This window comes from Euprymna scolopes, chromosome 29, assembly GCF_053919585.1.
Source record: "Euprymna scolopes isolate OS-2025 chromosome 29, ASM5391958v1, whole genome shotgun sequence".
Classification (NCBI taxonomy): domain Eukaryota; kingdom Metazoa; phylum Mollusca; class Cephalopoda; order Sepiida; family Sepiolidae; genus Euprymna; species Euprymna scolopes.
The window spans coordinates 49768996-49788235 of NC_136510.1; the positions used below are offsets into that span (position 1 = coordinate 49768996).

General features: G+C 33.1%; 1 protein-coding gene across 3 annotated transcripts in view; it reads left to right on the plus strand.

Moving 5' to 3' along the window:
* Positions 1-19240, plus strand: part of LOC145252647 (inositol-pentakisphosphate 2-kinase-like) — a 152276-nt gene that overhangs the window by 106600 nt on the left and 26436 nt on the right. For 2 of the 3 annotated variants that reach the window (XM_080112385.1, XM_080112388.1), the window contains 2 exons: positions 5396-5494; positions 16973-17039. In XM_080112385.1, the coding sequence (XP_079968511.1) occupies positions 5396-5494; positions 16973-17039 (166 nt within the window). Of the gene's footprint in view, positions 1-5395; positions 5495-16947; positions 17040-19240 lie in introns of all 3 variants that reach the window. The other variant, XM_080112389.1, reaches the window with a different exon arrangement.

Genomic DNA, 19240 nt, shown 5'->3' on the forward strand with positions numbered 1-19240 from the left:
TGAAGCTTGGAAGAACAATAATCCCCACCGTAGAAGAACACAAATTCCTGGGCCTTATATTTGACAAAAAACTGTCATTCATCCCCCACCTGAAGAATCTAAGAAATAGTTGCAACAAAAGACTGCAACTACTATGGGTAATAGCCCATACAGAATGGGGAGCTGATCAAGAAACACTAATGAAATTATATAGGACTTTGATAAGATCAAAACTCGACTATGGTAGTTTTATATACCAATCAGCCAGAAAGTCCTACCTAAAGATTTTAGATCCAATCTGCCATGGAGGACTGAGGTTAGCTCTCGGTGCTTTTAGAACATCCCCAGTTGAAAGCCTCCATGCAGAGGCCAACGAAATCCCTATAAATATAAGGAGTCAAAAACTGGGTGCACAACATTACACTAAATTAAAAGCACAACGAAATAATCCAGCATATGAAGCTACATTCAATCCGAGATATAAAGAGGCATTTGAAGCAAAAAGAAAGGCCATAAAGCCCTTTAGTCTTAGAATGAAAGCAATACTGCAGGGATCAGAAATGACTGTAGAAAATATCCAAGAACATATACTACCTAAAACCCCACCTTGGATACTTAAAAAACCAAAAGTAATCTTAAACTTGAATGAACTCCCAAAAGCGAAATCCCACCCTAATATCTACCACGAAAAAGCCTATGGTATTCTCCTAAAATATCCAGACCATCTACCTATTTTCACCGATGGCTCTAAAGACCATAATAGAGTGGCATGTGCTGCAGTGTCGAATGAAAAAACTCTTAAAAAAGCTCTTCCAACAGAAAGCTCTATTTTTACTGCCGAAATATGTGCCATCGACCTCGCACTCAGCATTATAGAAAAAGATGAACATAGGAAATTCCTAATTTTTTCAGATTCACTTTCCGTTTTGACATCTCTGAATAACAAAAAACTTGAAAACCCACTAATCATCAAACCAACAAATAGAATTGATTCATTATCCGAATACAAAGAAATATTTATATGTTGGATCCCAAGTCACATTGGGATAAGAGGAAATGAAAGAGCCGATTTAGCGGCCAAATCAGCTCTAAACTTAAAACCAGATACAATAAACATACCATATACTGACTTCAAACCCAAAATTAATCAATTAATTCATGCTAAATGGCAACGATAATGGAATAACAACACAAATAACAAATTATACCAAATCAAACCCATACTGGAAAAATGGAGACAAACTCCCACCAAATCCAGAAAAGAACAAGTCGTTATAACTAGAATACATATTGGCCATACAAAACTCACACACTCCTTCATTCTAAAACAAGAACAACAACCACAATGCCCATTCTGCCAGAAAACTTGCACCATTAAACATCTTTTTGTGGAATGTAGAGCTCTAGATAAAGATAGAAAACAATACCTCAAACACAACAGCATGAAGAAACTTTTCGAAAACAACTGTCTAGAGGAAATATTATCCTTTTTAAGAGTAACAAGGATCTTTACAAAAATATAAATCATTCTCTGAATCAACCCAACTAAACCTTATGAATGAATATATGAGGATATATAAAACTTAAAAAAAAAAAAAGATCGTTAGATATTAAAACAAACAAAACTATTGAACTATACAGAATTGATTGATACTCGACGTCATAAAGTTCTTTGAATACATAATTTTTTTTTTTTTTTTTAATCCTGAGTTTGGCATTGAATAACCTGAAAAGGGTTGATATGCCATTAAGCCAAAACAAAACAAACAAACAAACTATATACTTTTGTCTGTTTGAACTGGATATGGCGGTTGAATCTGCGGAACGCATGCTGCTTTTGAGCAATGGCAGTTGCACAAGCAGAGGTAAACCATTAGGGAGAGTGGGGTTTGCTATAGAATTTCCGTGGGACTGTGATACTATAAGAGCCCTCATTCCAAGTGTTAGGAAGTATAAGAAAAAAAAAGAACAAAATATAACAAAAGAAATAGGAAACAGGGTTTATCAGTAGACAATTGATAAGAGCTGTCCACTGAGGTAGACAAAAGAAGGTTGACATGAGATTGTCGGTTAGAATGTAGCAATGATGGTAACAAAAAGGACAAAACAATGGTGTAGATATATTTAGATTTGGCTTGTGGGTACTTTTGAGAGTGGCTATGGGATTGAGACAGTCAATGAGTTTTTATGTTGGTAGTGTTTAATGACAGTTTGGTTGATGACTGTTAGGAGTGAAGTTAGACACTTGACGACCGTTGCAACTTGAAGGCAGTTGTTTGCTGGACACAGTTGAAGACAGCTTATAGCTTGAAGCAGATGAAATAAATTGATCAACCAACTGACATGTGGACTTTAACATTTAGAAGGTCAGAAGTTTCACGCAAGCACACAGTCCAACAAATATTTACAGAAAATGTTGGAAGTCTGTGTTTTTCTCATTGTGTTTTGTTTTATTTGCTTTTATATTTGTGAAACCTTGTGCACCCTCTTGGCAACTGCGAATGCGTAAGAGACGACAACACAGCCATGATAAGAAGTCGAAGTATAAGAAATTCACGCAATAAAATGCTGGGGTCAGCAAGTTGTCAAGTGGATGACACATGGTGTCGTAGTGCTATCAAATAAAACCGTCTGAAGAGACAGGCTTCCTGACTTAAAATACACTAAATATGGGTGTTTTTCCCCCTTTCTCTTTGCAAAACTCAGTCATGTTCAGCAGAAAGAAAACCAACAATTTTCCGCTTCAAAACGATGAAACCAAACACCATGAATATGTATTCAGAACTTAAAGCATAAAAACTTTTACCAGAAAGATTGGAGTCGATATTAAATATCCCAAAAAGGGTTGATATGCCATAAAACAAAGCAACCAAACCTAAATACTAAAAATTTGTCTGGTAATACTAATTTTAGTAGACAGTAGGAGGTTAAATCACAATTTGATCACGTTAACATATGTGATCCTTACTATCTATATATTAAAATTGACCTATCTTTTGTCATGCATACATAAACAAAGTTGTTATGCTCGGTGTTCCATGATAACCATCCGCCTGTCTGTCTACATGTATCACCACCTACATACATTAGGGAGAGGGAGAGAAAAGAATATAATACACAATACAAGAGTGGGAATATGATTCAACATATGCAGTTTAACATCTATTTTAAATACTGGCATGTGTTGGTCAGCTTTTAAAAATTAACTTTCAGACTAATCTATTATCACTCGTTCTCTCAAATTTATCCTTATCACTTCCTCTTATGTTTTTCGTGGCCTTCCTCTACCAAATGAATTGCGACTTAAACAATTCATCTACTAACCCAAACGCTTCCATCAAATATTATTTTGTTTTTAATTGATTAAAAAATATGTTTATAAAACTGGCTTTGCATACCTCACGTTGCCCAACAGTTGTTTGACTAAAATTTTTGTTTTACTTCCATCTGTACTATATTTCTCTGTTTGTCTGGAGCAATACATGAAATTCTCTAACAATAGACATAAATTCTCTGTCTGTCTGTAGCAATACGGATGAAATTATCTGTCTCTAACAATACACATAAATTCTCTGTCTATAGCAATACATATGAAATTCTGTCTGTCTGTAGCAATACAAATGAAATTCTGTCTGCCTGTAGCATTACAGATGAAATTCTCTGTCTGTAGCAATAGATATGAAATTGTCTGTAGAAATACAGATGAAATTCTGTCTGTAGAAATACAGATGAAATTCTCTGTCTGTAGAAATACAGATGAAATTCTCTGTCTGTAGAAATACAGATGAAATTCTCTGTCTGTCTGTAGGAATACAGATGAAATTCTCTGTAGTATTGCAGATGAAATTCTCTGTCTGTTTGTAGCAATACACATGAAATTCTCTGTCTATCCAAAGCAATACAGATGAAATTCGCTGTCTGTCTGTAGCAATACACATAAAAAAATTGTAACTGCTTAAAATATCTCAATTGCATGCACAGCAAAAGTTTGAATATTTTAAAATTTTTTAAATTTGACCAAAATAAGGAAGTTATGACTATTTTTGTGCCTTGCACATTTGGATATTTTCTCTCTTTAAAACTGTATGCGTTTTGTCATATTTTTTACTCTACTTTTTCTATAAAAATGTATATCTTTATTAAAACACAAGATTAATCAACAAAAATTTCCATATAAATGTACTTTTGTGCAAGGATTCCAAATATGGCACTGAAAATCGTCAGTCATCAATGGTTTCCAAGTAATCTAACATATAAACGGTTATTTGTCTGTCTTTATATTTTCAAACTCTATCTCCTCCGAAATTAAAAGTCACAGAGCAGTGTTAGGGGCCTCAACTGAGTGGATTTTTTACAGGCCATTCTTTTATGGGTTTTAGCCGGTTAAAATTGTTTTTAAGGGGTTAAAAATGGGTCAAAATTGAAAAAAATCTTTAAACATTTTGTACATTCATCTTAGTTTATTTTAAATTTTTAATCGGGTTATTTGTGTGTCATGTTGGTACAGTGTTACCGTCACCAGCTTTGAATGCTACAGTTTCGGTTTCGATTCTAACTGATGGCACCTAAATACTTATTTATTTTTTTACTTTTGAAATCATGACACTTTAATAATATATATGAAATCTGGACAAATTAAAATATTTAAGCGTGTTTAAGCCCCCACCCCTGCTAGTCTGTAATAAATGTATATAAGTATGTTTCAATACCATCAAATTCCATGTATCCATTAAAAAAAAAAGTAGTTAGAGAACTCAAAGTTGAATTGTAATGTATTTTGTGTACAAGAAACTGAAATTTAATACTAGTACTGTTAGAAATGAATATATTACAAGATTTATTTGGTATTTTAGAGTAACACCAGGTAAATCTCCATCACCTACCTCCATAAAATGTGATTCTCCCTTTTTAAGCAATAGCATATGAACACACTGAAAAACTTGGCAGAAATTATTTAAAAAAAAAAAAAAAAATCTAAATGTAATATAAAAATTTATTGTAAAATAATCTTGCATAAATCCTGTGTATTTTTTTTCTTCAGACAATTATGTTTGTTTTTAAAATGGTCTTTGTAGGAGGAGGAGGTTTGCCACTCTGACTTCAGGTTAGTGGTAGGACTAGGAGCAATACCCTGAAAACTTGGCAGTTTTTGTTAAAATTTCAGAATCTGAATTTTCGCAAAAGGCTCCTCACCCTATTTTTACCATGTTACTAACTAAATATAACCCACATTACAATCAGCAACTGTGTTCCAAAATTCAAAATGATCTGTAAATTAGTTTTAAGAATACAAATATACAAATACTTTACTTTATGTACAAGTAAATAATAAAATTATAACCTCTTTTAATTTTCCATATTTGTAAAAATTAATATTTTCTGTCATTCATTCTATAACTTTTTTTTCTTTTTTTAGATTCGAGCGGACCAAATACGATTTAAATTACAAAAAACTGTTGATTATGTGAAAAAAGTTATGAAGCCTTTATTATCGTCAGTATATGTCATTCCACCAGTGAGTATTACTTTTTGATGATTTTTATTTTCCTTGTCTCATTTCTAACAAAAAGTTATGCTTATTTGGCAGAAGTAAATAAAATGGCCCATTTTTGTTTCTAAAATTTGTTTCAATTAGATCGGCCCATGAATTCTCTCTGGATTTTAATTATTTGAATAGTAAGTAGAAATTCTTAATGTAATTAAATATATGTCATACTAAACATACTCATGACTGTTGGATCACAACTACTACTGCCACTGTTTATTCTATTCCAATTTCATTTAAAAATTCATAGGCTTTAGAATATTCTTATTTCATAACTAAAAATATTTACGTCTACATTATTACTTAAGCAAACATTCTTAAAATTAACAGAGAGCTTCTGTTTAATTATACTTAAAAAAATTTTTTTATTTTTATTATCTTTTTGTGTGAAAATCAAAAAAGTTAATATAAGTTTCATATATATCATGAACATTTTCAATTTGTCAAATCATCGTCTGGTGAAAAAAGCGAATGAACAAGAAGGCAAAAGAAGGGAATCTTAAAAGCAGCTGTGCTTGAGCAGCATTTGTAGGAAGTTAGACGCCAAAAGAATGTTCTTGAACTGTTTGAGGGGGAAACGTCAACGGCCTTATATTCCAAGTGTCAGAAATTAGTGTCACATGATAAAAATAGTATTATGCTAAGCATTTTAAAATATTAATACTGGTTTTATAGGCAATATTATTAATTAATTAGTTTTATAGGCAATATTATTAATTATAGGTTGTTGAGTTTTTATGTATATGCATAACTTTGTTAAATTTGTTTCGGAATGTATTATTTTTGTGTTATTATTATTAACTAGGATTTGTCTTAAAATCTACATTTTTATATATATATATATATATATATATAATCTTCGAAGTTTTTAACTTTTAAAACTATACAAAAAAAAAAAATTTTTTATCATTTCTTAGAAAACTATTTAGTCAGTAAGTCTCAATCACCTGCAACCACTGCATCAACTTGCTCTCTCGAATTCACTATAGTACCAGTAATAATTTATTTTTTAAGGGATCATCAGTTGTTTACCATGAAACACTGTTTCGGGGATTTAAGATATATATGAGGCGTGTCCCAAAAGTAAGGCCTCTTATTTTTTATTCTGCCCAAATGGATCAGAGAGGATTGGCAATTACATTATGATGATTGAACTTATGCATTCATGATGTCAAATTTTTGTTTCTCTGTTGCAAATATTGACGGCATGAGACTCTAAGAAAGCAACTCTGAATTACTCCAAGCAGAAAAAAATTGAACTTGTCAACATTCATCAGCATCTGTTGAATGTTTACAAAGCCAATGCAGTTGTCAGTGCAGTTAGGAGATGGGTTTGATGATTTAAGAGTGGCGACAGAAATGCGAGTAACAAAGTGCATTCTGGATGTCCATGCACAGCCACCACCCCATTGTCGACAAAAGTGCATTGAGAATGGTGATGACTATGTAGAAAAAAAAATTCTGGAGCACAAAACGTCACTCATTTTCATGGTACCATTCCAGTCTTCATAACTTTTCAACTTTTTTTTTATTTAAGTTAAAAAGTAGGATGCATTACTTTTGGAATGGGCTTCGTAGAAGTATTATTATGCTGTTATTATTATGTAAAAGTAATTTATTTACCATCTAATTTACATATGTATGTGTTATTTTTTTTCTTGAAATTAGTATCTATGAAGAAAGTCATATGACAATCTTTATAGAGTAATTTGGGCTCCTTACATGTTTTAAGAAATAAAAACAAAGATTTGTAAATCGAATAGAAATGGTAAATATTTGTGTGGACACAGGTTCTTAAGATTCCCTTTTGATTATGATGCATATCCTTAACTATATTGCTTTACAGGTGCAAGTGCACATACAAACTCGGAAATAAAAATTTATTTCAATCAAAGGTTGGTGTTTAAAAAGAAAACTTTACTCAGATACAAGCATCATTTTATATATATATATATATATATATATATGTGTGTGTGTGTGTATATGTATAAAATATGATTAAATAGAATAAAAAATCCAATGCAATGATAACATTCTCATCAAGTTTTTAGATCTTTTACCTGTGTTTTTATCATATACTAACATGGGTACCTGGCGATGCCCGGGTTGACATGACGTTCTGTTTGGAACAAACCTGCTATACTAAGAATGTTAATCATTTTTAGCATGGGCAACGTCGATAGCCCCACAACAATTTAAAAAATAAAAGAACGGATAAAAACATGTAAATGTAATCGCCCCAAAAAAGAAGTACATGATACCAGATTTTTCGGCAGAATGGATACAAAGAGAAGCTATTCTCCAGATATTGAGAACTTTTTTGTTGCTCATGCGCTGGACCCCACCCCTGCCAAAAAAATAAAAATAAAACAAAAAATAAATGAATCAAAACAACTTTTGTTTCAGTAAAAATAGCAGCAAGTGCCAGAGCGACCGAAAAAAAAAATAGCTGTGTAGGCAGACTCCAACCTAAAAAGCGAATAAAGGGAAAAGCTAATTTGGTCACTGTAGAAATAAAGTTATAAACATTAACGCGTTTGAAAAGTTTAAGAACAAAATCGAATTCCTTTTATTTTTTTTTTTTTCCCTAGCTTTTTTTGAGTGAGTAAATAAAATAAATTTTCTACTTGTTGGGGGGGGGGATTCAATTCTCGGAACGCTCAAAGATTCTGTATAGTCATTTCAAGAATAATAAAAACAAACAAATGAGATCTTTTCGTTTATTCGCAAGTATTTTATTTATTTATTTATTTTTTAATATTTAAAAATAAAGCAAAACCTCTTTCTGTCTACACAAAATTATTTTTTCACGCTAGAAACTTATTGCAATTAACAAATTATCTTATGTGGGGAAGAGTTTCTTTTTTTATCTTTTGAACTTCAGAACATATAAAAATAGATTCATCAGGGGAAATAATAACTCTGCCCATTTCTTAAAAAATGGATGTCAGAAATAATTCCAAATAAATTAAATTAAATATATTATCAATATAATTATTATTTAAAGTTGATGAAATAACAATCTTAAATAGAACACTTAAAATAACTCTCTTGCTAGAAACTTAAACTAACATACTAACATACAGCTATTTAATAAAATCGATTTTCCTTAATATATATGCAAATGAGGTAACCTCTTAATTGTATATGTTGAAAGAACCATACTATATATAGAAAAAAATTAAATATTAAAGCAATGGACCTTTTGTATATATTAATCAAATTGTGAACAAACAGACAGGAATACGAATTTATAGATAATAAATTTATGGATAATTATATTTTAAAAATATTTTGCTCTCCCTACACAGACGTGACATTGGTGAAAGAAAAATTATTCTCAACTAGCATTTAGGTAAATGTTTTTTATATAAATAATTGAAATTGATCCAAAATATTGTACAAATAAATGACATGCATAAAAATGACAAAAAGAAAAACGAATTAAACACAAGAAATAATAAAAAGTTGGAGATTTACCAGTTTTGTTTGAATCAACAAACGTGTTATTAATCTAAACAAAACTCGTAATTTCTTGTTTTTGATTATTTCTTGTGTTTAATTTGTTTTTCGTTTTGTCTTTTTCATATATTTTGTCTCAATGGCATTTTATTTTATCATATACTAGCGGGAGAGCCTGACATTGCCCGGGTGTTTGTAGGTGTAAATGAAAAAAAAAGTTTTGGTAGGTAGGTAGGCTCTAACCCTAACCCTTGAGGTTAATAGGTTGATGACTTACTGCAATGCTACGCTGGCAGAGAACTGAAAATGTGTGAAATGAAACGATTAAAAAGTGATGTGACAGGTGCGTGTATTAAATGAGGTCAACCATCACGCCATAGGGAATGAAACGCACTTAACTTTGGCTGCAAGCTAGTTTCTGCGTATGTTGTTTGTTTCCCCCAAGCTGTTTGGGAAAACCAGCTCCCCATTTAAAGGGAAGTGTCGTAATGAATAGCAATTGTCTGATATGACGAATTTTGGTCACATTGATCAAACTTCATTGCTTTCTGGATGTCCCGAGTATGAGTTCCAGAGAGGCTAATTTTGCTATGGTTCAGTTTCGTTTATATAGGATAAAGCCAAAGAAACATGTGGAGAGTAAAAAAATGTCGCGAAAATAGCATGTAAAATCTCCCAAATAAGATACACACCACCCCCTTTCGTAAATCTTAGATATTATAATCTAAGTAGCATATAAAAGGTTCTAAGAAAGAGTAACCACCCTGAGCCCCCCCCCAAAGGCCTTTGCTGGGCATACACAAAAAATGCACACACACTAACACACATTTTTGCTTTTGTATATATAGATTATGTATTTTATCTTCATATGCATGTGTATACATATATATGTATATATGCAGGTATGTATGTATGTGTGTGTATATATATATACATATATATATACATATATATATATATATATATATATATATATATATATATATATATATATATATTCCTACACCTGTTAGATTCAGATATATAAAACACCAGATGATAATGTAATTACAATATATTATTTATTCTAATATACAAAGAGAGACCTGAGCCTGTGATGTAGAAAAAAGAATTTATAATAAAGAGTAATCTCACAATGTAGTTTGGCACAGTTAAAACAATTTATAAATCTTCAACCGGAAGTTAGTGATTTATAATTTCTACATGATAATCACATGTTCGTTCACAATGGACTGTGTCCTCAAGCAGGAACCGGACATTCAATTAAAATTACCACTGGAGACACTTAAAAGGTTGAATGAGTGAAGCAATGTGTTAAGTGGTACTGCTACTTTATGACTGAGAGAATTTTACTTCAAAGATGACAAGAGTACTTATCAAATACCCAGTTAACACAATATGACTTTATCTATTATATAAAGGGCTTATGTGGGTGGATGTCCAGCTAAAAGTCGGAAATTACACCACCTGCTTTTTTGACTAGGAGCAAAGTGTAGTATCTGCTTTTATACTGTATTTCATCTTTTCTGTTTCCAATCAGTGAAGGAGAAATCCTTCTATATCAAGCAATTTTCATTTCTGTTCCAATCCATAGTGTTCTTTTTGGGAGAGCTGGATTTTCTCCACATTAGATATTGACCTTTTGTCTAACACTGCCTTTGTCAGGAGGTAAATAAATAGAAACAAAAGTCTTTTAAAAATTAAATTAATGCACATTGATTCGTGGTGTATTCACTAACAGTGTTAATCAACGTAATTAAATAAGTACACTCCCACAAAACTGTTATATTCTTTTCAACATTCTCTTGGACATGGACAATTTTTTTGGTAAAATTCTTTGAGTGTCATTTTGGATTTAGAGAGGTTTTTTTTTTTTTGTGTAAAATTTGAACTTAAATGCACTTTCTTGACCTCTGGGCTAGAATCAAAGTGTAGTATCTGCAGTATCCTTTGTCATCATCTGTCACAGGTTATCATCATTATTTTTTTTATATACATTAAAATAGGGAAGATTATTCCCTTGTGGAAAAAAAACATAGCACTGCATATAAATTCAAGATGGTCAGAAAATATCTGTTGTAGGTTTTGTGCATATAATCATTTGCTTTCAACTCTTCTCTTACAATTTCATATTAGTTGCTTTCCTTTTTATTTCTTGAGACAGTAAACTGCTTCTTATCAGTTTCTTTATTATGATAGACTAGTAGCTTACTCTTTTTCGGTGAAAATAAAAACATATGAATGTTGATTTAAGAATGAAAACACTGAACTGGAGCTGAATACTGAACCAAAATAAATAACGAAATAAACTAAGTACTTTCCTTTCTTTCTAAATCAAGAACTTTGCAGCTAATTCTAACCTTTGCGACCAAGGCTGCCAACCTCCAATATTTCCTCCTGTATCAGAAAACATGCTATGTGATATACAAATATCTGTACGTGATGTTGCCAAGCTAATCAAAACCTTGATTCCAGTAAAGCAACCAGCCCTGATGGTATTCCAATTATAGTACTCAAAAGACTTCAACCAGAACTAGCGCCCATCCTTACAAAACTGTTTAAATGTTGTCTTAAGGAGAATTGCTTCCCGTCACCCTGGAAAATCTCATCAGTATGCCCTGTATTTAAGAATTCAGGCGATCGCTCATCTTCCTCACAGTACAGGCCAATAAGTCTCCTGTGCGTCATGAGTAAGTTGCTGGAATCTGTTAAATACAGAAGTAATCAACCATCTCAGCAAAAATAACCTTCTTAGTGACACGCAATATGGTTTCCGTTCTGCTAGATCTACAGCAGATGTGCTTACAGTTATCTCTCATAGGATTAGCGAATCTCTCGATAGAGGCTACCTTTCTAGGGCAATTACTCTTGACATATCAAAGACCTTTGATAGAGTATGGCATAAAGGTTTACTTCACAAGATCTCCAGCTACGGCATAGCTGGAAATGTCTTCTCAGTTATTAAATCATTTCTCTCTGATAGGTTCATAAGAGTAGTGGTTGATGGGCAGAAATCAGAAGCTCTTAGTATTAATGCTGGAGTCCCTCAGGGATCCATCCTGGGTCCAACTCTCTTCCTGATCTATATTAATGATCTTCCAAATCACATCCTTACATCATTTGTAGACATCTATGCTGATGACACTACTATCTATGGTAGCACATCTAAGACCATAAACAACCAAGTTCTCTCTGATTCTCTCTCCTCTGATCTTGAGCAAGTGGTACAATGGGGAAAGAGGTTGCTTGTTACTTTTAATGCATCTAAAACCAAGCGTTTATCTTTACATCATCAACACTCTGATCCCCATCTGGCATCAGTTGAAATGAATGGCTCTCGTCTTGAGGAGGCCTCATGTTTTGACAGGCTTCTGGGCTTGACCTTTACTCCTGATGAACAGTGGAACACATACATTAAATCTGTTGCCAAGGCCGCTGGAAAAATGGTGGGATCCTTCTATCGATCCAGTAGATATCTCACTGCTGATGCAATTCTCTATCCATATAAGAGCCAGGTACGTCCAAGGATGGAGTACTGTTGCCACATCTGGGCAGAAGCTGCTAGAAAGGACTTATCCTGCCTTGATAGAGTTCAAAAAATAGACTTTGTAGCATTGTAGGGAATGTCCTTTTCTCTTCTCTGCAACCTCTTTCTCACAGAAGAGATGTTGCGAGTTTGTCTCTGCTTTATCGTTATTTTCATGGCAGTTGCTCAGCTGAGCTCCATTATATGATCCCCCTTCGCCAAACTTTCACAAGAAACACCCGTCTAGCAGAAAACACTATCACTAATTTCCCCCACTCTTTATCTGTGCCTAAACCTAAACGTAGATTCCATGAACAAAGCTTCTTTCTTAGAACTGCATGCCTGTGGAATTGTCTTCCGTTTTTCTGTTTTCCAGCTGACTACAATATGGTTGTCTTCAAGTCTAACGTAAACAAGTTTTTGATGAGCTGTTCCATATAAGTTAACAAATTTACCGAATCTCCATTACTAACAGTTACTATATTGTCCAATTTCTACTGTACACTCTTTAACCCTTATCCTCAAGTGGCCTCTGGGCCTTGATTAGTGGTGATGCCTATGTAATAAGAAAATAAAATAAAATAACAAAACACTAAAATACTAAACTTCTTCTTTGGACATACTTGCTACATTTCTTTTTCTTTTTTAATGCATTAAAGAAGACATCAACACGTGAACAGAAAACTAATATATATATATATATATATATATATATATATACACACGCACTCTCTCTGTCTTCCTTGCCTTGCCTCTCATTCCCTTTCTGGAAATTAAAATTTTTTATTATACTTCAAACTATTCATGAGTAGAGCAGGTAGAAGACTTTTTCATCAACGAATGTCTTTCTGTTCCCTTTAAAACATATCAACACATAACAGTATAAATAATAAAGAAAGGTATTTTAGATTAACACCTTTGCTAAATCATTCCTCTATCCCTTCCAACATGAGACTTTATTTCTTTAGGTAATTATGAGTGAACATCCTGCCCCCATAAATTAGAAAATTAGTGGGAGGATCATGGCCCCCATGTTGAGAAATTCATCTTAGTTCTAGAGTTTTTTTTTTATTGGTTACTCACATCCCTATAGATTCATACATTTCTTAAGGATACTAATAGTCAAAATGATGCCGTAATTCCAACTGAACTCGAACTTGGGATACCATAGTCTGCACCTGTAACCACTACACCAAACCACTTACATATATATTGTGCAAGTGTGTGGGTGTCTGATGATTAATTAAGCTTTTGAAACTAGCAGTTCCACTGTAACTATTCTTTAGTCCAGCAGAGAAATAGAAAGGAAGGCGTATTTGGCCAACAACCTGACACTTTCTATAAAAAGATACAATTGTTGATAAACAAAAGAGAGGAAAAAATCTCTGATCAATAAATCCCATATTATTCTGAATAATTATAATACCTTTTTAACAACACTCCTAACATTAATGCAATGCTTATTATATGATCAATTACAAGTACTTCATATGCAAATATTCCATAGTTTGTGGACGCATATCAAAAGATAAGTCATTTTCTCTAAATGCATTCAATCTTCAGTCAGTTTCAAAATACAGCAACATTAGTTTCGTGTATTCACACTATGATTCACAATCTTATCTGGGTTGTTTTATCATACTACTAGATTAGGCTGTCTGAAGATACCAGCTTCCTGATCTAAAATTCACCAAATACTAATGTTATTGTTTTTGCTTCTTTGCCTGTGCAAAACTCAATCATGTTCTGCAAAGCCCAAAACAAAAGGCAACAATTTTTCTTTATAAAACAACCAAATCAAACAAAACATTATGAATAAATATTTGAAGATATAAAGAATTTGAACCATAAAAATTTTTACCAAGAAATGATTGGATTCTACATCCAATAACCTGTTATTTTCACAATATTTCAGCCAATAAAACCAGACTTTAGTATCTGTTCTGATACTACATTTCACCTTTTCTGTCTTCGGTCAGTGGAGAAGAAATCCTTCTAGACTGAAACAATTAAAATTTTTGTTACTATCCAGAGTGCCCCTTTTGGGTGATTTCCCCCACATTAAAAACTGACCTTGTGTCTAATTCTGCCCTCATGGGGAGGCAAGTAAATAGGAACCAGATTTTTTAGGTGAATTTTTTTGTACTCCAGAATCTTTGTTGACCTCTGGAATCATATATGAAATTCCACACTGCAATCTTTATTTAATATACAGAAATAGATTATTCTCATTCCAGCAACCATGACTGAATAGAAGTGTTAATTATTATGATATTCTTTGTTATTATTGGTTGTAATAAGGATTGAACCTTCTACCTTCTGTGGAGTTTGCGAACGTTTAAGAAGCATCCCTTAATTATGTAGCAAATACGTGAAACAAAAGAAATGAAATGAAGTTAATGATTTAATTAACATATATTTATAGTGAAACCAACTCCCAGTTGGATTGTGTGTCTAAAAATAAGTTTAGAGGTTCAAGAAAGTTTGATTTTTTTTTTTTTTTTTTTTTTTTTTAATATTTTGTTTGTTTCAATTTACTCCAATTGATGTTCTCAAAAATCAAGGGCCCTCTTCCTGGGGCTAACTTTTGATCTCTATATGAGATTCATAGATATTCGAATATTCCATTAAAGTTCTCCTTTCCCCTTCAAATGTTGAGTCAGTAAAGAAGTTGAGAACATAATTTTCCTCTCCCCCAATTGACCATTTAAAGTATGTAGTCTTGTGGTTTCTTGATTTTACTGAATTCCAGGACAGGAATTTATCTAGTCTGATGGAGTATCTAGCTTTATGTTGTTACTTGAGGTAACATCATTTGGGAAAGGTGTAGCATTCCTTATAAAAGCCCGTGTGAGTTAGTTATACTGAGATGTGCCGCAAATACTATGTGATTTTGAATATGTAGTCAGAGTTAACTTGTAGAGAAAAATATCCTCATGCCATGTTGTCCTGACAAGCCCCTCCACAGAAAGATCTTTAACACTTGAGAATATTGTCTAGTAGGCATATAAGCTCTCTCCATCTAGTAAGATTTCTCTCTTTTTCCCATTTTTCTTAAACTTTTTCTTCTAGGGGATGGGACATCCAACCAGATGTCTGACATTTACCCCTATTTTAGTGAGTCCAACCAAGAGATCTTTTCAGGATTCTAGCCGTCCCTTTCAGTGCAATCGTTTGTATTTCACTTGCACTTGGTTCACCGGATATGCTTGCTATGTACTTTTTAAAGTTCTTTTTCATAAGCCCAGTTGCTCCTATGATGACTGGTATAATTGAAACGTCTTTTAATTTCCAATTTCGTTTCATATCATACATGATATACTTGATACTTTGTTATCTTTTCCCTCTCAACTCTGTTAAGCCCTGTATCATTGGGTACACTGACCTCTATTACGGTCGCTTTTTTGTTTGCTCTGTCCCAAATCACTATATCTGGTTTAACAGCTGCGTTTTCAAGATATGTAGCAGTAGGGATTATGTAGTCATAGTGAATAGTGTAGTTATCATTCCCAACTGTTCGTTCGGGTATATGTTCCCAGGAGTTTTTACTAAGCATTCTGTGACCGAGTGTGTGTGAAGAAGTTAAGAAAATGGATTTTTTGCATGTGTTATGCACACGTTTCGGGCAAAGAGAGGAAAAAAAGAGAGAATCTCTTTCAGTTTCAGCTTTTATAGTCCTGATTTCAGCACTCTAGCATGGCAAAAAGGGAGATAATTAGATCTGAGCGCCCTCTGGTCTATGCATGTGTAAATATGTGAAAAGGCTAAGTAATGCTGTTACCTTTCCTAGTTGGGGATATCTAATTTTTACAAGTCCCAACCAATTAAAATATGTGGGCTTCAAAAAAATGGCTCGTGCTTACCATGTTCAATTACAGCAATTCTCTGTCATTCCATGATAATCTCCAGGCGTGAATTATTGCTGGTATTAAAGCTGAACGATATAACAATATAAAGAAGAGTTTGAAGAAAAGACCTTCTCTTGGGCTGTTATTATTGCCTTCTCTTCTGGCAGTGACAGATGTGCATTCTGACCATGGTTCTTTGGAGTTATTGACTGCCTAATTTTTCATCAATGTTAAAACATTCTCTACTCCCTCTCTGATTAAGCCATGTGACACCATGATCTCGCTACCAGGTTGAGGTGACATTTGATGTATACTCACTGACTCCATAATTCAAATATCGTGTACATGTGAATACCACTGTGGGAACTCAAATCATCAGGTATATACTCGCAACATATCTATTACTATTTAACGCCTTTAGATAATACACATTATCAATCCCCATCTCAAAAATTCTGAAATAGCAACACCAATTAAATTTTTTTTCAACTATTATCCTCACCAACATTGATATAACTTGATGAATGACAAAATGAACATTCCATTTTTGCTGACATCAAATTTAAAACATAAAAAAAAAAATGCAGTTTTCAATTTTCTGTTTGTTTCCAGTTGCTTAAAGAAATTCCTCCAGGTTTTGCTGAGACCCTAAATGGAGCTGTGAAAGATGCCAGACCTGGTAATTATATTTTTATTTTTATTAAACATATAAAGTTATCTTACCAGATTTTCAAAATAGCAATCAATTTGACAGATTGATATTTGATTTTAACTAGCCTATTTTTTTTTTTTTGCTTCTACTTCCTTTTAGTATGTTATTGGCACAAATATATTTCAGATCCCCCTCTGAAAATAATTTTTCTAACTAAGAAAACATTTTTAAGTTGAGACCCCACCCCCCACCCCATCCTCCTGATTTGCAGGATATTCTTCTACATTGAAGGGAAGTAATATCATGAGTTATTTCTCTTGACTTCTGTAAAATAGATATCTAAAACACTTTATATTTTTAAACAAGGACAGTTTCCACATGAATTGTACATCATTTGCTCTTTACTTAAGATCAAGTTACAAACAATTTTTTTAATTCTTGTTTCAAAGTCACCAAAATTACTTTTCATTTCATCATAAGCAAGTCGGTCATTTTTTTTTTTCTTTTACTTCTGGAAAACTCTGGGTAGGTATCACTAATTATAATACATATTAGAAACTTTTGCCACCAATATTTCCCTGGAATCACAAGAAGTTTTAAGTCTCAATATCATATTTCTTTTTTTCCAAGGGACCGAAGGAATTATTAGCCCTTTTGTAACACTACAGTCAGTTCAAGTATGATTTTAAAATCAATTATTGTAATCATTTTGTTATACATACTGAAGCCTTTGCTGATGTCATTGCCAGCCAATGGCGGATGAGATTGAGTCAGATGCCACTTTCGAAAAGACAAATGAGTCATTTGATTTTTCTTTGTTCAGTCATCGTTTTTGGTAAAGGATTAGCAAAGACCACATGAAGTTCATACCTCAGGATTGTCTGGTCTGCATGAAGTCTTGTTCATTAACCATATTTGTTTGTTATACATGCAAGATTCCAAATTATAAGTCCAACACCTAGAGCATCAAGGCTAAATGGCTGCATACAAAGTCCAGGAAGGTTTGGCCTAGAACACAAAAGTAGTTGCACACGCACAGAAGCAACATTGTTATTCCATAGGTTTGTGATTCTGCACCTGACCTGTCCTTGCTTGCCACATGCAGAGACAACCAGAAACAATGGATCATAATGTTTGCTTCTCTTGGATTTTCACCAAAACTTAATTAGATGTATTGTGGCCCTAATACTGCTGGATGCTGGAACTGCAATGAACCAGAATTCTAGACTACATATTTGATACAATCACATTGCCATCATTCTTATCATGGTGAGGAATGCTTGGATTTTAGGAGTTGCTACTGCTGCTTGCCGATGTGAAGTTACCATTTGAAAAAGAAAAAAAATTGGTATGCCATTGAATATTTGCCAGTTCATCAGCATGAAACTGTTCGTATGAGAAAATCTAATATGTAAACATTTTATTTAATAAATATTTTGTGTGTGCATCCCAAGCTGTAACAGGGATCTGCAGTGATGGATTTTTGTCTCCGCTTGACACTTGATACAGGCTTGGTTCGAGTTAGAGAAATGTTTGTGTAGGGTATCATTTTATCATTGGCCTACTCTTCATTTTCTGGTGACTTTTAATGCAAAAGGCAAATTTCATGATAATACTGTTGTTGGTTTGCAGCACATGTCCAAATCATCTGAGCAAACATTCCTTCATTTTGACCTGAAATATTGCAACACCATACTGTTTTTCAGATATTCTCATTACAGACATGGTATTTCAGGCATTGAGTAGAACATATTGGTTTCCATCATGGTGAAGCTTTGCTCAGCCTTCCTTGTTAGTAAACACATAGAGCTGCACAAAGCAATAGGTCTCACAACAGTTCAGTAGATCTTCGACTTTAGATGGTCACTGATCTTGTGTAGTCACAGAATGTTGGTGGTGGTGCGCCACTTGGGCCACATTCCATTGATGCATGTATTAACTTCCCTGAGCACATTACCATTGAGTAGTAATACCAAATGACGTACCATTTAGCACTGGACAAGGCACATTCTGCTACTTAATCTGACAGGCATAGTTTTTAAATCAGTAATTAGTATATTTCTCCTACGGCAATCAATATAAAACTTATATGACTGAATTCAAAATAAAATTTTTTTTGAAAATGGTATTTTAATATTTTTATTGTGATTTGCATATTCCAAGAAATTGCAGTTTTATTCCACCTATTAACAATGAAACACACCGCGACGATATATCTGCGAGTGGTA